At 42.1% G+C, this 22,182-nt stretch overlaps 1 protein-coding gene across 1 annotated transcript in view; it reads right to left on the reverse strand.

Annotated features, from left to right (window-relative positions):
- Positions 1-22,182, reverse strand: part of Fat4 (FAT atypical cadherin 4) — a 190,065-nt gene that overhangs the window by 14,182 nt on the left and 153,701 nt on the right. Inside the window, exons 10-12 of the mRNA XM_013022110.1 lie at positions 17,887-22,180; positions 6,152-6,256; positions 437-744 (exon numbers count right to left, since the gene is read on the reverse strand). Coding sequence (XP_012877564.1) covers positions 437-744; positions 6,152-6,256; positions 17,887-22,180 — 4,707 coding nt within the window. The remainder of the gene's footprint in view (positions 1-436; positions 745-6,151; positions 6,257-17,886; positions 22,181-22,182) is intronic.

Raw genomic sequence — 22,182 nt, forward strand, 5'->3', positions numbered from 1 at the left:
TTGAGAAATTTCTGTCCTGTACATGACTAAAAGTTTTGAGAGTAATGATTTTGCCAGTTCCTAACCAAACATTTGTTTTGAATTGTAGAAAAAAATTAAAATGAAAATTTAAAAATGGACTCAAAATCCCATAGGGGCCTTCTCTGGATATTTTTTTTCCGTCTGGGCTGGCTTTAAACCATGATCCTCTAGATCTCAGCCTCATGAGTAGCTAAGAATACAGTAGTGGTCCACCAGTCCCCATTACTTTTTATTTATTTGGGACATGTGAGCAAAAGAAAAATGTTACTTGCAAGCCATTATTTGAAGTTTATAATTCAATTGGTCAAGTGCAAATATAATTTCACTCAACTAATAGGTTCTTTTATACTTTATTTAAGGGATGAATTTAGCAGATATATGACAATAAGATTATTATTGTAAGGTGAAATCTTACCATTCCTGCTCTCCGGGCAATCACAGTGTGAAAATGTCCATCTGACACTTTCTTCATGGTGGTGAGCTTGTATGTACCACTGCCTAAGTTATAAGAGAACCGTAGTCTTTCCTCAGCAATTTCAAGGGCCAAAAACTCAGCCCTCTCACCAGTCTGGTTGTCATAGTTGTACAGCAATAATGCATGACTTTTGATGGTTGCAAATTTGACATAAATATAGTTGTTATTGGGATCCAAGCTTGGAAATTCCATGTATGACAACTCCTCAAAGCCATAGCTGTTCAGCTCACAGTGTTTGCCAAAGACACCTGCATATAGGAAATTGACACATCCGACAGATTAAATTCCAGACATGTTTTATTAAATTATTTTGACTAAAATGTTTGCATTTTACAATAGTGAACTAAAATGATATAGATCAAATTGATACTCTTTGAAGCCTAAGCCAGAGAAGATAAACTTTCATGTAATTGGAAATAATTTTAATTCTGTTCCATTTTTTTAAGTGAGAATTTTGTGTAATAGAACATGTTTGAAGTGACTTTGTCCTTGCAAAAACATTTTCAAAATGAGTTTGTTTGTGGTTGTAAGGCTGGAATATATTGTAGTATCCAAGAGACTTTCTTTATAGTGCATAGTGCTTAAAAACAATTTTACTACAACTGAAGATGTTAAATAAATTTAGTCCCCATACAAATAGTATTTTTAAGGGTCACAGAATCAGGGAAACAATCATTAAGTGTCTTAAATTCCATCTCTTATTTTATGCCCTCTTTGGAGATCACTTGAAACAGGATACTATTAAATAACTTCGTTTGTTTGTTGTTTGTGTATATGAAAGCCTTTATATTTGCTTATGCTGATCTTTTATGTGACATGAAAAATTACAATGCTTTGCCAAAAGTCCTTTTCCAACAAATATTAGGAGATTGCATACAGAAAATGATTGGAAAATTAACTCATGTGAAGAGAAGAATTGTTCATTTTCATTTTGGCTTAATTTTTTGATAAATGCATTAATTTTAAAAAATCAAAAGATTATTAAGCTCAAAAAATCATTACTACTATATAACAAAGTATTCAAAGTTTGTCTGTTTTCCATGGGGAAAACAGAAAAAAAATTGAAGTCTAATATTCTGGTGTAGTCTAGTAACATTTTATATCAAAACATTCTTTCAAGTAGCCTACATGCTGCTAGAAAAGCTGGTGTCATTTATTTTATAATTTTCTATCCAGGATGAGATAATATTTATATTCATTACAAATAAGTAATTCATATCCATCAATTTATCTATATCTGTATCTACTTATCTAAAACTTTATTTTAAACTTTAATTTCAGTTCGAAGAAATCTATATAATATAGTACAGATATGTTTTTAAATCATAATTTCATATTATCACACAATATTTACATTTCATATATATTTATAAAACCTCAACAAATTATACATATTTATTTAAATTACATATTATATTATATACATGCTATTTCTTCATTCAGGAACAGTAAGTGAAGTTAAATAAAAAGCAACAATAAAGTGGATGACTGAAATAGATTATCAGAGAAAATCCTGTGTTTTTTTAGGTCTCTTCTGCTTGAGTGAGCTGCAACTGTTTATAAAAATAGTTTAAAAACAATATATACATAGTTAGATAGATACTGCAGATGCTTTACATTGCTAGTCAAACTGATACATATTTTAAATATAAAATATTTATAAAATTTATAGAATATATAGTTCTTGCCTTTAAAAATATTAAGGGTTTTTATTGTTTCTATACAAAAGTTGTTTCTTGCCTTTAAATATATTAATAACATCTTAAATTGTTCTTCTAAGTAGGATGCTATGAAATAAATCTAGAATGAAGGTCAAAGGAAATTATAAGTTTACCCTAAGAAGGACATGCACCCACAATTTTCTATATTAGAGTAATTTATAAATGTATAATAATTATGTATAATATATGCACACTAATGTACACTGTTATGTGCATATACATAACAAATGCCATATATTCACAAACATAAGTATCTCTTATGGAAGTAATTTTATATAAAGTACACAATGTGAATATACATATATAGCATTTGTGCTTATGTATAATATGTATTGAGCAATGCAATTCTAAGAACTGACGATTACATAGAATCAACTCTTATAAAGTGTGAAGCACATTGTTTTTTCTAAACCTTTTTTTAAAAAATCTAAGCCACTAAAAATACTTTTCAGATCCAAAGAGCATATTTTTTTTTACTGATGGAAAGGTAAACAGAGCAAATTTTTCCCAAATTAAAAACAACAGTTAAAGTACAGTTTTATGGGATGCATGTGTAATGACCCACAGCTATTTTGAGGCATTCCATCAACTGTTATTATTTATGTGGTTCACCCACATTGAGTTTGAGAAGGAGAATGCTTGTTCCTTTAACGCCCTCTTTGCAGTCTCAAATTAAAAATTGGTATTTCAGGTGTTTGTTTTCTTCCCTAGCTTGTCAGCTGACCATGTCTGATTTCCAGTAGTGCAGTAGTGAGTGTGCCTTTGCAGGTAGAAGGGAGAAATTAAAGTGGACATGGGCCGCCTGTGCCCACTTTAATTTATAGTTGTGGTTTCTGTGTCCCTGGGGTGACTGGCCATGAGGGAGGTGGGATGTCTGGCAATGGGGAAAAGTGGGGTGATTGGCAGTGTGGAGAAATGGGAGTATTTGGTAGCAATCTTGCAGTAGTACCCTCTCTCAGTTTCCCATTAATTAATTTTGCTTTGTAAAAGGATTTCTCAAACTGTAAACACCTCTGTCAGTCATCTGACAGTCATCCTTCCCCATTCCGCTCAAATTACTTTTTCCACCATTCCCAAAGTGCAACCATGAAGCTTTTTTGTGGCCATATGAGAAAGCAGAACATTAAAACATAAAAAATCAGAACATTAAAATGAAGAGGCATCAGAAGAAGTAAGTGGCACCTGATTTCCTTTTGGTGTATATTTTACTACCAAATAAGCATTTGTGTTTGCCAGTACGGGGGTTTGAACTTAGGTTTGCTAGGAACTAGTCTCCTTCTTGAGCCAGGCCCTATCTATCACGTTTTAATTCATTTCTTTTTTTCAGATAGGGTAGTGTGCTATTTGCTTGGGCTGACTTCTAACTTCAATCCTTCTACCTAAAGCTGCCAAGTAGCTGTGATTATAGACACATGCCACCTTGCCCAGCTTGCTGGTTGAGAAGGGGTCTCACTAACATTTTTCCATGCTAGCCTTTTTCTTTGGGGTGGGGGGTCTGGTCGTGGGGCCTGAACTCTGGGCCTGGGCTCTGTTCCTCAGCTCTTCAGCTCAAAGCTAGCGCTCTACCACTTGAGCCACAGCGCCACTTCTGGCTTTTTTCTTTTTGCTTATGTGGTGCTGAGGAATCAAATCAAGGCCTTATGCATGCAAGGCATGTGCTCTACCACTGAGCTACCTTCCCAGTCCCTCCATGCTAGTCTTTCTATTCTCCATCTCCTGAGTAGATGGGATTACGGGGGTAAACCATCCACTCGGCGTTATAAACATTTAAGATGAGAAAATAAATGTGTAATGGAGGGTTCTGTAGCTATTATTTTTGGTTGCTAACATTAAGATCTAGTCACTATGTTATTTTGACAGACTTGAATTATAATTTCATTATTTTGACTTTGGGTAAATCAATTTCTGGACCTCACTATCATTGTAACATGAACTTGGTTCACAATTACCTTTATATTGTTTCTCTATAATACCATTTTAATGTTATACTTAAAAATAACCGGATAAGAGTCATAAATTTTTGTTTTTTAATGAATGACTACGTTTTATTGGTTACTACAAAATGAAGTTATATTTTTAACCAAAATAAATGAGCTTCGCTGCTCAGGTCTTATTACCATGGTAAAATGTACAACAGAGAAAAATGTGGGTCATCTGGAGATGATTCCAGACGGCTGTGTGTGGTGAAGTGAATAGTTTTAAGTCAATGGAATCAACACAAATGTGTGTAATCATGGTGTTGTTGAAACCAAAGCTGTCCTTGAAGTCACAGCGTTGAGTAAGATTTGGGGACCTGGAAAAATAATCCTTTATTTCATTCCACTAAGGTGACTAACTGTCTCTTTGAGAGAGCACACTAGTCTAAACATGTGTGTGTGTGTGTGTATGTGTGTGTATGTGTGTCTGTGTTTGTGTCTGTGTGCTTTAACTCAGGAGTTTGAGCTCTCACATGGCTATTTTGCTCAAGGCTAGTGCTCTACCACATGAACCACAGCTGTCCTTCCAGATCTGGGCTCCTTAATTGGACCTAAGACTCTCATAGACTTTTTTGCCCTAGCTGGCTTAGAACCTTGGTCCTCAGATCTCAGCCTCCTGAGTAGCTAAGATTACAGGCATGAGCAACCAGTGCCTAACTCTAAATACAAATCTTTCTTAGTTACACAAATTATCTAATAAGAGCCTTTCATGAAAATGAATGTCAAATGACTAAACCCTTCTAATACATGTAGTTTAATTAATGGAAGAAAAAGCAAAGAACTATGTTAACTGTTTCTAGAGATTAAAAATAGACAATGATGTCAAATAGTCTCAGAGGGGTATTTCATGAATAAGTTGTAGACTAAAAACAAATATCTGTAAATCTTTGGAAAAAACAATGTTCCCAGAGACAAATGAGACTCAGTTTTCTTGAATGGATCTGTTTTCTAGAAATAACTGAAGCAGGATATCCAATAGTATTTTTAAAGTGCTGAATATTTAAGATTTTATATTATTACATGGGCACTGGTGGCTCACGCCTGTAATCCTAGCTACTCAGGAGGCTGAGATCTGAGGATCATGGTTCAAAGCCAGCCCAGGCAGAAAAGTCCATGAGACTCTGATCTCCAATAAACCACTAGAAAACTGGAAGTGGTGCTGTGGCTCAAGAGGTAGAGTGCTCACTTTGAGCTGAAGAGCACAGGGACAATACCCAGGCCCAGAGTTCAAGCCCCACAACAGACAAAATATAATTTTATATTTTTATAATCACTGTGTAAAACAGTATCTTCTTAATTACTGATGACCATAAGGAAACAAAACTGTTGGCCTGTGTGCCAAAATATTTTTTTTATTTATGCCAATACTGGAGCTTGAACTTAAGGCCTCACCCTCTCTTTTGACTAATTCTCTCAAGGCTGGTGCTCTACCACTTGAAACACTTCTCCACTTCCAGCATTCTGCTCATTCATTGGAAATGAGAGTCTCACAGATTGGTCTGCCTGGTCTGGCTTTGAACCTTAATCCTCAGATTTCAGACTCCTTAGTAACTGGGGTTACAGATATGAGCTACCAGGAGACAGCTAGATTGATATTTATTTTATTCCTCCCCCCATTTTAGCATCAATTATTTGTACGAGTTTTTTTGTAATTTTGACATGTTCATCTATATATATAATGTATCTTAATCAGACTTATCCCCTCCACCACTATCCCTCACCACCCTTCCCCCATCCCTCCCTCCTCAAACCAATCTGAACAATTTTCCCTGTTCCATTAAAAAGCAAATTCTAACTGGGAGAGAGTGAGGGAAGGGATAACACCGTCCAAAAAGAAATGTATTGTTTACCTGACATCTGTAACTATAACTCCTTTGTATATCACCTTTATAATAACAATTACAAACTTAAAATATATACATATATATATTTACGTATTAAAAACAAATTGTACTCACCAAATGGACAATGGCAGTAGTATGTATCCATGCCACTTTGGCAAGAGCCACCATTGAAGCATGGGTTGCATTCACAGTAATTGACTGATGATTCACACATTTTCCCTAAAATACATTACATTTGTTTGTTTTTTTTCAAAAAAGTTATACATAAATTAATATGATCACAATGTTTTTCTGTGTGTGTATGTTGTTGTTGTTGTTGTTTTTTCAGTCATGGGGCTTGAACTCTGGGCCTGGGAGTTCTCTCTGAGCTCTTCAGCTCAAGGCTAGTGCACTGCCACTTGAGCCACAGTGCCACTTTTGGTTTTATGTTGGTTTATTGAAAAGTCTCATAGACTTTGCTGCCCTGGCTGGCTTTGAACCACGATCCTCAGATTTAGGATTAGAGGCATGAGCCACTGGCCCCTGGCTCACAATGTAACTCTATGTAATACTCTAGTCTGAGTGAAAGGAAACATAAGAACATTTTATTTGACATGAAGAATCAAAATAATAATATCAAAAATCTTATTTGGGTGTTCTGTTTGAAAGATATGCTTCATATTTAGAAAACAACATAATTCAACATCTTGGGAAAATTCTAACTTCCTGAAAATGACATAGTGAATATACTCAAATAGTTTCACTAATTTGTTGTCTTTGTTGGTGTCCTGGCATCTTTTATGTTATATAGATTGAGAGGTGAGACTTTTAATTTTTTTCACTGGATAGATTTCATTGAGTTGGCTTTCACAAAAGTAAGAAGACATATTTAGCTTGTGAAATTCTATCTTCCTCCCCCTAAAGGACTGTCATTTATCTAAACCCTGTTGGAAACAGAATAAATAAAAAGGAAGCACATGAAACATACATCGAAATGCTAATTTGCTCATTGTGAGCTATCCATATTTTGCTTTTTGCTGAAATTACACTTAGATATTATATTTTCCAGTACGCAAAGACTTTTCTCATACTTCATTTTGTGTGTGTGTGTGTGTGTGTGTGTGTGTGTGTGTGTGTGTGCTCAAGCACACACACGCATTACCCAGGGCTTAAATTCCCTTACATTCCTGGTTGGTAATTTTTGTTCTAGGCTGGCTCTCTATGACTTGAGTCACCCCTCAACTGCTAACTAGTTGCTGATAAATTAGAGATAAGAGTCTCACAAACATTTCTCCCTGGGCAGCTTTGAATCTGGATCCTCAGCACTCAGCCTCCTGAGACTCTAGAATTACAAGTGTGACCCACTTTACACCCAGCTCTCATGGTGCATCAAATCAAATCAATCCATGTCTTGTTTGTTCTGGAATCCAGAGTGTAAAGCAAGCAGCAAACTGAGATGTGGCATTTCCACTTTATGGGAAGTAATCCATAATGAAGAAATGAGTACACTTTCTGAGCAAAGGTGGAGAAACAACAATAACTTAAGACAATAATAACTTGCTTGAAGATCATGAAACTATGGCACCAACCCATGCAGGTCCTATGCCTGTGTATTCATGTTTCAAAGTAAAGACAATGTTTGATCGCTTGTTAGACAAAATTTAGGTTATGAGTCCTTTTTGGTTTTCTTTACTTTAGATAACTTAAAATATATTGTATTATCAGTGATATATAAATAAAGGTTCAGAAATTTATTTATATATACACACACACAATGTACATATATTTATATATTTAAGTATATGGATAAAATACATATAAAATAAAAACCTGCATTGAGTTTTTTTGTTTTGTATTGTTTTGTTATTTTTTGGGTTTATTGCTGGCCCTTGGCTTGCCTAGATGATATCCCTAAGCTTCATTTGCTGAGGCTCTAGCACTTTACCACGTTGAGCTACAGCTCTAATTGGCTTTTTTGGTAGTTTATTGGAGATTCACAGACTTTGAACCATGATCATCAGATCTCAGTCTCTTGAGTAGCTAGGATTACAGGCATGAGCCACCAGTACCAGCTCATTTGATTTTTTTTAATATAATCTCTAGTTTTCCAATTCCAAGAAAGAGTCATATGCTACAGGTCTTATCTAGTAAATGTTGATCAATATGAAGCTTTTAATGACTATAGTTTTTGTTTCCACTTTCCAAAAATGAAGTTGGAAATGTGAAATGAGTCTCGGGGTGTAAAGAAGACACAAGTTGGGGGTAGAATGATAGAAGAGAAGATAGAAGAGATAGAAGAGAAGACTGATCCAAAAGCCCTGAACACTTAAATGACCACCTTAAAATGTAATCCCTTGTACAAACTTTTGAAGTTCAAAAAGTAAAATTAAAAAATAATTGCACAAATAATTCATATATGTGATATACATGTTTTACATACCCAACTAGAATACATTGTATCACAATTACTTTGCTGTAAACATTGCTTAAGATTTTTTATTTTTATTTTTTCACTTAGTTGTGTTTCTGTGGTTGTATTCTGTAACCACAATTGTTCTGCTCTGAAATTATAAGCGTGAGTCAGGCCTCATGACAGTGCTAAGTAAGCCCATTTCTGTACGTCATCGGGTCCCAGGCAAACATTTTCCATTATAAATGTAATTGGTAACCTTTGCTGGGGAAAACACTGAGCTATGGAATTTTAGAATACCCTGCTATTCTAAGGGGAGACCATGAAAATAAACAGGTTCTTAATTTAGAAGGCAGAGAAATTAGGTTTAAAGGATGGTAGCAATGTGAGAACGAGGCCAGATAATTTCACATAAGTCTTGTGTTGGATTTTACACCAAAGTTGTTTCTTAGAGAGGTGAAGTTTTTATGTTAATTCAACACTAGTGTCACCCCCACAGAGAGAAAGTAGGCCCCTCAGACTAACTGTTCTCATTATTTTCATCAAGATAGTCATTGTAGACTCCTGTTTTAAGAGAGAATACATATTTTCCACATAAGTTAATAAAACTAAGATACTTTTTGTATTCTGCAAATTTCTTTTAGAAGTATTAAAAATGTGTCTACCTATTTATCTGTCTACCTACACACCTATCTACATAGATATTTACTATTCTATCCAGATATTTATTATTCTACCTGCTTATTTAGGTAAATATATAGATATAAATAGATAATAAGTATAGACATAGATACAGGTATAGTTATCTAAATATCTTGATAATAACTCATAATAATGTGAAACACTTAGGCAGTGTGAAGAGTAGATGCTACCAAATTCATTTAAATGGTCTTAAGGATAAATCTTCATAAAGGAAGTATTATGGAATCACATCCATTAAAAGGTAATTAAGCTATCTAAACAGATACATCTATATCTGTATCAATATATCTATAGAAGTTTATATCTCTATAGATAGGTAACTATATCTGTATCTATCTAGATACAGTTCTCCCTAACTCTTTATCTAGAAAAAGATATCTTAATTACTTTAATAGCTATAACTCCACGTAACTTAATTTGACAGAAAGTAGCTATTTTTTACACAGTAGCTAAATATTTTACATGATTAGGAAAGGTGTTTTTAAGATATTTAGTTCATCAAGGCACTGGTGGTTCATACCCATAACCCTAGATATTCAAAAGGCTGAAATCTGGTGGATCAAAATCTGAGGTTGGCTCAAGCAGAAAAATTTGCCAGACTCAATCTGCACAACAGCCAGCAAACAGCTAGGATGGAGGCATGTGACCTGACTACAAAGTCAAGAACCACCCAAAACAAACAACAAAGTATTCTGTTCATCTAAACATTGTGCTAAAAATATTATATGGTTTCTGACATTATTTTTTTGGTGTAGTGGAGTTTGAACTCAGGGTCTAGTGCTTAATGTCCAACCCATACTGTGACCCTCCTGTTTGTGCTTCACTGAATCATTGGCATGACCATGTGAACCTCAGCACCTAACCCTTGTGCACTCTGTGCAGCTGGGACAATAGATGTGCACCACCTTACTCAGCCATTGGAGTCCAGTGAACCCCCCCCCACAAAGCTGTCCTCAAATTGTTACCTCCCGAACTCTGTCTCCCAAGTAGACAGATAAGGATTACAGGCTTGTGCCATCACATAAAACTTTCACAATTGAATTTTTTGGTTGCCAGGTGCTGGTGACTCACACTTGTAATCCTAGCTACACAGGAGGCTGAGATCTGAGGATCATGGCTGCAAGCCAGCCCAGGTAGAAAAAGTCCAATTCCAGAAGTGGAGCTGTGGCTCCAGTGGTAGAGCTCTAGCCTTGAGCAAAAGAGCTAAGGGACAGCACCCATGCCTCAAGCTCAAGCACCAGGGCTGGCACAAAAATAAATTAAATGACCAGAACCAAAAGAGCTTGAGGCCTGGCTCAAGTAGTAGAGTAATAATATCCTAGCAAACACAAAACTCTGAGTTCAAATCCTAGTACTACTAAATAATAAACAAACAAGCAAATGAATAAATCCAAGTTCTTATATGGGTCTTCCATTTCATGAGAGTAGACGTTTTACAGAGCTTCTCAGAGAAATCATCGCACACAACCTGTCGGTGACTCTGAACCCCAGGAGTCAGGGGATGAGCACTTATTCTGCCAATGGACACAGAGGAGATGAAAGGACCAATCCATCTTCCCTGGAAATGCAGACTTCCTAGAGACCCTGCCAAGATTTCACCTGGCTCATGGCCTGGTCCCACACCCACACCTCCCATACAGCCCATGGAGCCGGGGAACAGGGGGGTCAGAGGTCTCTGCACCCTCACTTTATGAGCAATCCTAATTCGTAGGTGCCAGTGCAGACTACAGAACATGGAAGCTCCAGACAGCGGAGGTCCCAGACGCGGAGGGGGTGAGGCAGACACACACCCCATGTCATCTTCCTAACTGGACCCACCGCGCACAATACATTCGCTTTGTGCAGGGCAGGACAGATGGATTTATACTTATTAGGTCCATGTTTTCTTGCCAGAATCCCTGGAATTCTGGGGTATGAGAATCCAAAAGACATTAATATTTACAAATACATAGTGACTGTTGATCAAAGTTTTTGGTATTTTATGAAAATCTCATATTTTCTATTTTGTGTACCATAATGACCCTTTTACTTTTCTGTACTTTCTTGCTTTCTTTCTCTCCTGTTTTTCTCTTTTTTTTTTTTTTTCAGTGCTGTGGTTTGAACACAGAGACTTGCACTCATTCTGCTTATAAGGTTAGCTCGGTGCTCTACAATGTGAATTACTCCTTCAGCCTGCCTTCTGCTAGTTATTTTGGAGACAGAGTCTACCAAACTTTTCTATCTGGGTTGGCCTTGAACTGCAGTCCTCCAGAACTCAGACTTCTGAGTAGCCAAGATTACAGGTGTGAGCCACCAGGACAGGCTTTAAAGCAAACTTTTCTAATCCTCTATTCAACAGCCAATCAAAGATTCATCTAGTGATTTAACAGTGAAATTATAGGAAATTCTTCTTTTTTACTAGTTATGTCACACTTTTATTGTTTTAAATTGATTTTTTTTCTTCCAGTAGGAAAAAGATCGGGGAGGGAAGGAATGGTAGGGGAATAAACAAATGAGGACATAATAATGCTCGATAGGAAATGTACTCAATTACCTTACTCATGTAACTGTAACCCTTCTGTACAGTATCTTTACAATAAAAATACATAATAAAAATAAAAAATAAATGAAGTACTATGGCACCAAAAAAGAAAGAAAAAGATCAGAAAACTAAATTATACAAATTCTCCCCTCTTTAAGACTCTAAGTCCCCTCGCTAAGTCACTGGTTCAGAAAAAAGTTACTCTATACTTTGTATTCCCATAGTCACACTGAAAAACCAAGCTTTCAAAAATAAAAATTTGAGGAATAAAAACAAGAAATATAATCATTTTATTCCTTCATAACTTTGAATTCTATAATTTTCATTTTCATAATTTTTTTTTCCTTTTTGGTGCTAGGCCTGGGTGCTCTCACATAGCTTTTTCACTCAGGGTTTTACAATGTGAGCCACAGCTCCATATAGACCTTTTTTTTTTGTCAGTCATAGGGATTGAACTAAGAGCCTGGGCACTGTCCCTGAGCTTTTTGCTCAAGGCCTGCACTCTACCACTTTGAGCCACAGTTCCACTGAGGGTTTTCTGGTGGTTAATTGAAGAGAAGTGTCTCACAGACTTTCCTGCCCAGGTAGGCTCTGAACTGAGATCCTTGATCTTAGCCTCCTATGTAGTTGGGATTACAGGCTTGAGCCATGAGCAGCTAGCTTTGTACTTGCATCTTTTTTTCTCTCTTCCTCCCATTCCTTCCTTTTCTTTTCTCTTTCCTTCCTTTTCTTTCCTTTCCTTTCATTTCCTTTCCCTTTCTTCCTTCCTTCTTTCCCTTCTTTCTTTCCTTTCTTCCTCCCTTCCTTCCTTCCTTCTTTCTCTCTCTCTCATTCTTTCTTTCTTTCTTTCTTTCTTCATTCGTTCCTTCCTTCCTTCTTTTCTTTCATTCTTCCTTTCCTTCTTTCTCTTTCTTCCTTTTGGTGCCAGGCTTGGAGTGGGTCCTAAGGGTCCCTAAACTTTCTCACTCAAGGTTAGCACTCTACCACTTGAGCCATACCTATCTTCTGGATTCTTGTCTTTTCTCTTTCTTTCTTTCTTCCTTTATTTTTGTATAATTGGAGATACGAGTATCACTTTCCTGCCAGTGATGGCATCTATTATCTTCAGATCTCAGCCTCCTGAGTAGCTAGGATTATAGGCATGGGACACAGTTGGCCCGCTTCCTATTTGTATCTTTACAAGATGCTTTTCATGCAAAATCTTTGTGCAGCAAGCAATCACTCCCTGTGGGAAGTTCAGTCCACTGTACTTACACATTATATGCATTGGTATGTGTGAGAGAGAAACAGTGACAGAGACAGAGAGAACCAGAGAGACACCGAAAGACACTCACAGAGAAAGTGAGACAGAGTAACAGGGACAAACCAAGATAGAAGGAGAGGCTGAGACCCAGGCTGTCACAGAAACATCTAAGCAGCTTTGATTTGTAATTTCATAGACTTAAAACCCATAGACAAAATATAAGCAAAAGTCCACAAGTAAAAGTAGAATATGATAAAAATACATATGATTTAAAATAATTCTGATGACCAAAAATACTTGGTGAATATATGCAAACTTTGAAGAGATAAGACTCCACTAAGCCCTAGTATTACATTAACATAAATACCAGGAATATTTTCCTATTACCCACCCTCCTCTTCTCACTCCACTTCCCAGTAATTACAGGCCTATGTACAGATCTATAACTTCCAAGTAAAGAGAGAACACGATAGTGATGTTTGTCTATTTGTGCCTGGTTTATGTCACTTAACCTAATGTCTTCTAATTCCCAACAAATACATTCAATTAATCTATGTCAGTTAAAAAAATTAAAATAGAGCAAGTCTAATATGGTATTCTTCCAAAATTCATTTTGTAGGTCACATTTCAATATAGCATGGAATTTGTCTTGTGAGCAGCTCTTGAAGATATTTTGGTGCTATCAGCTCCGTCTTCCTTAGTGGGGCTACCCTGTGATTCTAGCTAGGGGCTAATATGCTTTGCTTTGTCAGAAACCACACTGACAAGACCATTAAACAAGTGTAGAAACTTAACACATTTCTACCTGAGAATTGCCTTCCTTCCTTCTATCCCTTCCTTTCCTCCTTTCCCTCTCTCCCTCCCTCCCTCCTTCCTTCCCTCCCTCCTTTCCTTCCTTCCTTCCTTCCTCCCTCCCTTCCTTCCTTCCCTTCCTTCCCTTCCTCCCCTTCTTTCTCACTTCCCCTCAATTTCTCTCTCTCTTTTCTTTCTTGTCTTACTTTCTTTCCCCCTCCCTCTCTCGTCCCTCCTTCCCTCCTTTTCTTCCTTCCTTTCTTTCTTCATTTCTCCCTCTTTCCCTCCCCACTCCCACCCCACCCCCTATTTCTTTCTGTGTGTAAGGACTATGGTTTGAACTCAAGGCCTAAGTGCTCTATTGTAGCATTTGTGCTCCAAGCACGTTGAGGGTTAGGGTGACAGTGAGGGTTAGGGTGAAGGTGAGGGTTCGGGTTAGGGTTAGGGTGAGGGTTAGGGTTAGGGTGAGGGGTAGGGTGAGGGGTAAGGTGAGTGTTAGGGTGAGGGTTAGGGTTAATGTGAGGATAAGGGTTAGGGTGAGGGTTAGGGTTAGTGTGAGGATAAGGGTTAGGGTGAGGGTTAGGGTTAGTGTGAGGATAAGGGTTAGGGTGAGGGTTAGGGTTAGCGTTAGGGTTAGGGTGAGGATTAGGGTGAGGGTTAAGGTGAGGGTTAGGGTTAGTATGAGGGTGAGGGTTAAAGTTAGGTTTATGGTGAGGGTTAGGGTTAGGGTGAGTTTTAAGGTAGGGTTAGGGTGAGGGTGAGGGTTAGGATGAGGGTGAGTTTTAGCGTGTGGGTGACAGGGTTAGGGTGAGGGTTAAGGTGACAGTGAGGGTTAGGGTGAGGGTGAAGGTTAGGTTTACAGTGAGGATTAGGGGTTGGGTTAGGGTTATGGTGCTTCCAATTCCATTTTTGTGAGTTTTTTCCTTGGTTTTGTTTTGTTTTGCTGGCTAATGGGAAATAAGAGCCCCATCAACTTCTGACTAGGCCAGTTGAACTTCAGGTCTGAGTCACCTCCATAGCTAGGATTGCAGGCATGAGTTGCTAGCATCTGGCTTATTATCAAGCTTTCTGTTGGATTACAAAATAAAGAAAAGAAATAAAACAATCAGACTTTATCTGCTAGTTTTTATAGATTGGTTGGAATTTGAAATAATGAAGTATATAATTTTTTAAATGTAAGATTCACATTACTCATTTGATTTTTTGTTGTTGTTGTTGGTTGTGTGGCCTGGGCACTGTCCCTCAGCTCTTCAGCTCAAGGGTAGTGCTCTACCCACTTGAGCCACAGCACCACTTCCAGCCTTTTCTGCTTATGTGGTGCTGAGGAATCAAACCCAGTGCCTCATGCATGCAAGGCAAGCACTCTACCACTGAGCCACTTTCCCAGCCCTAGTCATTTGATTTTATACTTGTTTATATAATAGCTGATCATCTGGATTATCTCCAGCTATGCAAATGGAGACAGAAATGAACTCAGAGAAGTAGGTGGAACTAATGCTTGACTTCAAATAACCTTTCCTACAAAAAGAATTTATGGTGTACTCATGGGAGGTTTAACCCTGAGGAAGTAAGTCCATTTCCTACAATTAAAATAGGAATTTTAATATCTTTCCTAATGACAGATATCATCTTTCCTTATTATTGTTTTTCTGTTCCTGAAACTGGAGTTTGAAATCGAGATCTCACACTTACTTGAATCATGCCTCCAGCCTATCATTTTGCTGGTTATTTTGGAGATGGAGCCTTGCAGATTTTTCTGCCTGGGCTAGATTCAAACCTCAATCTGGATGCCAGCTTCCTGTGGAGCTATGATCACAAGCATTGGCTGCTGGGGCCGGGCTCACATATTGTATCTCTCTGTACAGGTATTTTTCCTCACTTTCTGCACAATAGAATAATGCACCAGTCTCCCTCTCCCTTGCCTCTTTCCAGTGCACCATTGGCTTGTAGGTGGCCAATGAAAGAGCAGTGAATGGCAGTGGAAGAGAATGGCAGCAACTCTTCTCCCTGACCCCCTGAAGTGAGGGAGGTGACAAGTAGTGTGCCTCTGCTAACATCACTGGCGATTTCTCTGATTCTGCACTTAGTGTGGAGATTCTGCACACTACTTCCTGCCATCTAACACCTCCTCCTGGACCAGGCTCTATCCAATACACTCTCACACAGGTTGGGGGGGAATGTGAGGGGGAGGGGGAAAGGACACATGATTTTTAAAATAAAATACTAAGAATTCCACTCTGGTTTTCTATAGCAAGCACAAATCAGTGAGGGAGGAAGCGGGGCTGTGATGGGCATACAAAGGCCAGGGCTTCAGACTCCAGCTGATGGGCACTTTCTGAGCCCCAGCTGGAGGCACTCCCTTAATCTCTTTTAATCCCCTAACAGCAGTGGGTTTTTTTCCTTGAAAGGAGAATAATGATTATATCCATCTCACAGAGCTCTGAGAATGCAATGTAATAGTGTCTACAGGGCCAAGAGTTTGAAAGTAGCTCTGTATATAACCTCTCAATAATCATAATCACTTTCATCTATATCATCTATATGTGTGTCTATCAATCTGTCATGTATCTATCATCTATCTGTCTAAGATGGTAAAAAGAGCAGTCTTAAAAGTTTAAGATACCACATTTAGAAAAATACACAAGATTAAACAAAGAAAGAAATGAGCTAGAAAGAGACATGCCAGGAGTTCAATGGGCTCAGTTCTCGGTGCCGTGCACACAGCAGAGAGCCCATTCCTGCTCCCTTTGAAGATAAAGTGCATCCCCATTTCTTCTTCCTGAGATTAAAGACAAACTTGCACTAAACATATATGTATATAAGTGTATTGTGTTACAAATAGAATAAAGAGTCTTCAGTGATTAATTCCTAGCCAAGAAAGAATCTGGGAGGTGGTTGAAAAAGAATGCTGACATGCTGATCTCATAGCACATATATACAGGTGTGTGTATGTATCTATCCATATATATTATATATATGTGTGTGTATACATATACATACATATGTATGTATACATATATGTATACACACACACACACAATCTTTTCAAATTTAAAGAACTCTTTTAGGAAGACATTTCTTTTTTCCTTTTTTTTAACCTTTTATTTTACAGACGTCCTGAGGTTTATAATCAAGGCCTTGTATTTTTTTCTGGGCTTTTCTATTCGCAGCTGATACTCTACCACTTGAGTCATAGTCTACTTCTGGCTTTTATGTGTGTTTATGACAGTCCTGGGGCTTGAACTTAGGGTCTAGGCACTGTCCCTGAGATTCTTTTGCCCAAAGGTAGCACTCTACCACTTGATTTATAGTTCCACTTCTAGACTTTTTGGTAGTTTAGCAGAGATAAGACTCTTGCAGACTTTCTTGCCCAAGCTAGCTTTAACCATGATCCTCAGATATTAGCCTCCTGAATAGCTAGGATTACAGATGTGAGCCACCAGTGCCTGGCTCACTTCTAGCTTTATGCTGGTTAACTTGAGATGAATCTCTTCAATTTGTCTGTCCAGGCTGGCTTCCAACCTCAATCCTCAGATCTCAGGCTCCTGAGTAGTTAGAATTATGGGTGTAAGCCACTGGTATACTGCTCAGAACACACTAAACACACTATTTAAACTCTGGAGTGAACTATGTAGACTTGAATTAAGACAGTCCTGTGAATTAACTGTATCATCCTTCAAACACATAGTGGACTTTTCTATCCATTAAATTCCTTCTGTCTGAAAGCTAGAAAATACCCTTCTCTCACAGGTTTTCTTGTAAGAAGAAAATAAATTTCAACCCATATCAAGCGAGCAGACCAACATTTGACGAACAGTGAAGGCTTGAAAATATTTATGATTATGTTCACTATGGTGAAATGATATTTTAAAATGACAAAATTCACCCAGTGGCTCATACTAGCTTCTTAGGAAGCTGAGATCTGGGGGTCAAAGTTGAAAGCCTGCTTGAGTAGAAAAAATCTTCAATACTCCTTCTCCAATGAACCAGTAAGAAGCTGGGCTGGAGCAAGGCTCAAGTGTTAGAACAAGAAAGCTGACTGTGAGAACTTGAGGTCCTGAGTTCTTTCTTCTCCCCCCACCCCTTTCTCTTTCTTTCTCTCACACACACAAATACAAAAACTTATTATTGTTGTTGTTGTTACTATTCCCGACATAGCTAAAGTCTTGGGTTTGGGGAACAGAAGTGAAATAGGTGCATACCTGTATATCCAGTTTTGCAAACACAGTTGAAGCCTCCTGGAAAGTTCTGGCAGATGGCCCCGTTTTTGCAAGGGCTGGGCAGACATTCATTGATATCTCTCTCACAGGCCCTCCCGGTGAAGCCCTCCGGACAGCTGCAGGAAAAGCCCCCCACCAAGTTGTGACAGGTTCCACCATTGTGGCACGGGGCCGGCAGGCACTCGTCGATGTCGGTCTCGCACCAGTTGCCGGCGTACCCCGGCAGACACCTGCAGAAGAACGGCTGGAGGGGCTCGTTCGCCACGAGGATGACAGGCAGGCTCTCCCGGCTCTGCAGGTCAGGGCTCACGGCCAGTCTCCGGATGCAGCTGCCCCCGTTCTGGCAGGGCCCCTGGGCGCAGGCGTCATGATCCACAGACTCGATCCTCACCCCGCTCTGCCGCAGGAGCACCTCCTGGATGCTCTCAAAGAAGGTGGCCACGCCGCTGGCACTGACATACTGGTTACTGTTTCTCTTCACCGCTGCCAGGAGAAACGTCCTGTTGTTTTCTTCGTAGGCCCCATAGAGCTGGACAGCGGTACCCAGGCCTGTCAGCTGCGAGCCGGCGGTGCGCAGGAAAGGCACGTAATGGTTCGTCAGGAAATCCCTGACGGTGGGCACGGCCACGCGGAGCAAGATGCTGTTGTCCACCGTGGCGTTAGAGAAGCCGGAGAAGAGCACACGGACACTGCTGGTCACCGCGCTGTGCAGGCCGTCACTGCTGAGCACCGTCAGGTCGAAGGCCCCGTCGGAGGAGCGCGGCTGGGCGCTCAGCTCGCAGGCACCTGCGGGGATGCTGAAGAGGCCCGTGAGCCCCGAGGTCAGCGTGCAGCGGAAGCTGTCCAGGACGTCGGGGTCCTGCGGCTTCACAGAGCCCAGGATCCCGCCCGGAAACACCTTCCCGAAGTAGTGGACGAAGATGTCCAGGGCACGGGGCTGGGAGGGGTTGTCGTTCTGGTCCCGGACGGTGATGCGCACTGTCCCTGTGGAGGACATCTGTGGGATGCCCGAGTCCCGGGTGACCACCGACAGGCGGAAGGTGGCAATCTGCTCTCGGTCGATCTCCCTAGTGGTACTCAGGACCCCAACTGAGCTCAGGCTGAAGTAGTTGGTGGCGGGGCCCGTGCTCAGGAGGTGGTAGGTGAAAGGGCCCTGGTTGGGCGGGAGGTCGGGGTCAGTGGAGCGGAGGGTGAGCACCAGGGTGCCCGGCCGCTGGTTTTCTGTCACCTCCCCCTCGCTGATGGCCAGCAGCGGCCCGTTATCATTGATGTCCTCCAGGGTGACCAGCAGGGCAGCACTGCCCGTGGCCGGCGGTGTCCCCGAGTCCACGGCCAGGACCGTGAGGTTGTACACGGGGCGGGCTTCGCGGTCCAGCTCGGCCGTCACCGTGATCTGCCCCGTCTGGGGGTTCACGGAGAAGGCGCCCTGCTCGTTCCCTGGCCCCAGGACATAGGAGAAGCGGCTCCAGCTGGGCGTGGAGTCAGCGTCGAAGGCGCTGACAAAGGTGACATGCGTACCCACCGGGACACCCTCACTCACCTGCACCCGGTACACGTCCAGGCTGAACACGGGTGGGTCATTGGCGTCCAGCACCGTGACGTTCACCGTCACCTCGTCCACGTCCGCACCCCGGATGCTGCCCGCGTTCTTGGCCAGCACCTTCAAAGACACCCTTTCTTCTTTCTCTCTATCCAGAAGCCCAGACACGTAGATCTGTCCCGTCTTCTTACTGATCTGCAAACCTTTCTTTCGACTGCTGCCAAAAATTAAATAATGGACCTCGCCGTCGGAGCCCAGGTCCCGGTCACTGGCAAAGACCTCCCCCACCACGGTGCCCCGGGGCGCCGCCTCGGAGACTTCAAAGTAGTAGTGTTTGGAGACGAAGCGCGGCACGTACTCGTTGGTGCCCTCCAGCTGGATGGTGATGGAGGCGAAGCCGCACCGGTCCTCATCCGGCACGTTGAAGGCCTTCACGGTGAGGTGGTAACTCTGCTTGGTCTCGAAGTCCAGGAAGCCCTGGGTGGTGAGGATGCCGGTGTTGGGGTCGATGATGAAGAGGTCACTGTCCGAGGCCTGCACACTGTACGCCACCACTGCGTTCATCCCAGAGTCTGCGTCCGTGGCGTTCAGGTGGACCACTGTCGTCCCACTCGGGGCATTTTCCAGAACAGTAAGGAAATACTCCTCGGGAACAAAAGCCGGAGAATTGTCGTTCACGTCTGCCACGTGGACGGTCACACGGCAGAAGCCCGTTCTGACAACCCAGCCTCCGTCCGCAGCGCTGACGGTCAGCTCATGTTTCCGGCACAGCTCGTAATCGAGGACTTTGGCTAAGGTCAGCACCCCTGTGGATGAGTTGATGGCAAAAGTGCCTTCTTCGTTCCCGGAGGAGATGCCGTACTGGATGGCGCCGTTCATGGCCGCATCCCCGTCCCTGGCCGACAGCGTCCTGATGACGCCCCCGACGCCGTAGCTCTCAGGAACGGTGACCGTCACGTGGCTCTGGGAGAATTCAGGTGTGTGGTAGTTTTCTTCAGTGACAGTTATTTGCACCGTAGCTTGGGAAGAAAGAGGAGGGTTTCCTTTATCCTTCGCGGTGACTGTGATCAGAAAGTCCTGGTTCAAGTCGGAAATCAGCGAGGACGCAACAGAAATCCACCCTGTGTCTCTGTCCATCGTAAACCTCCCCAACCTACTGTGGTCAGACATGAAATACTCCACCTGGGAGTTCAGCCCAAAGTCCTTGTCATCCACCGCGGTGACTTGGATCAGCCTGGCGCCCACACGCGCGGTTTTGGTGACCGGGGTGAAGTAACGGTCTTGGGGGAAGCGCGGTGCGTTGTCGTTGCTGTCCACGATGCGGATGGTGACGGTGGTCTCACTGAGCAGGGCCGGCGCGCCCCGGTCCGACGCGGTCACCACGAAACTGTGTCTGTTGACGTTCACGTTTCCGATGCCGCTGATGTTCTGGTATTTTAAGGCCTGCTTGTTGAAGATCTCCCCGGTAGTGGCGTTAATCCTGAAGTACTCAGACTGAGACTTAATGAAGTAAACCACTTGTCCATTGGCCCCTTCGTCAGGATCGGCAGCCGAGACGCGCGCCACGCCGGCACCCACGTCCATCAGTTCGGGGCAGTCCAGGTAGTAGGAGGGCCTGCCGAAGCGCGGGGCATTGTCGTTCACATCCGTCACGAAGATGGCCACGTCCGTGCTCACGGTCCACCCGGAATCGTGCGCTGAGACGCGAATTCGGTAGCGGTCCGTGTCCTCCCTGTCTAGAGGCCTGCTGACCACGATGTCGCCGGTGCTGGGGTTGATGGAGAATGGGAGGCTCTGGTCCGTGAGGGAGTACCTGCTGACCGCATTGACTCCGATGTCCTCGTCGGACGTCGTGACCCGAGTCACAGTGAATCCCAGAGGCGAGTTTTCCGAAACGTGGGCTGTGAAGATCTGGGAAAACTTGGGGGCATTGTCGTTTTCATCCAGCACGGTGATGACGACTCTCACCGAGGTGCTCCGGGAAGGAGAGCCCTTGTCGGAGGATCTCACGGTGAGAACGTAACGGGGGGTTTTTTCTCGGTCTAGGGGTCGGGTGCTTCTGATCTCCCCAGTGGCGTGGTGGATACTGAAGCTGTTTTCCGCGTTCCCATCCACGATCTCATATCCTAACTGGCTGTTTGGCCCGCTGTCCCTGTCCACCGCAGAGACGGTGAGTACTGTCCGAGGAGAAAGGTTTTCGAGGACAGCCGCTGCAAAGGGGTCTTCTCGAAAGATGGGGGCGTTGTCGTTAACATCCAAGACCGTAATGTCCAGTTTCTCATAAGAAGAGAAGGGCGGGAAGCCCGCGTCTCGAGCCTCTATCCACACCACATACCTCTGTGTCCGCTCGAAGTCTAGGGGCCGCCAGATGGACACCCGGCCGGTCAGCGGGTCGATCTGGAAGGCGCCGCCCAGGTTTCCACTGGCGATGTAGTAGGACAGTGCGTCACCCCGCGGGGAGGACCCGGTGACCGTGGTGGCCAGGGTGCCCACCGGCTGGTTCTCGGGAAACACCAGTGCCTGTTCTTTGGCTCGAACTTTGGGGAAATCTGCTTTGTTGGCAAACCTGATGGTCACCGTGGTGGAGTCAGCCCTCGGGAGCGAGCCGCCATCTCTCACGTGCACAGAGAAGGTCATCTCAGAGACCCCACTCAGCGGCCCAGCTGTGGTGATGGCACCGCGCAGGGGGTCAATGTGGAACTTCTCAGAGTGTCCACCTGAGAGGGAATAATGCAGCT

The sequence above is a fragment of the Dipodomys ordii genome, unplaced genomic scaffold (assembly GCF_000151885.1).
Source record: "Dipodomys ordii isolate 6190 unplaced genomic scaffold, Dord_2.0 Scaffold60, whole genome shotgun sequence".
NCBI classification, from domain to species: Eukaryota; Metazoa; Chordata; class Mammalia; order Rodentia; family Heteromyidae; genus Dipodomys; species Dipodomys ordii.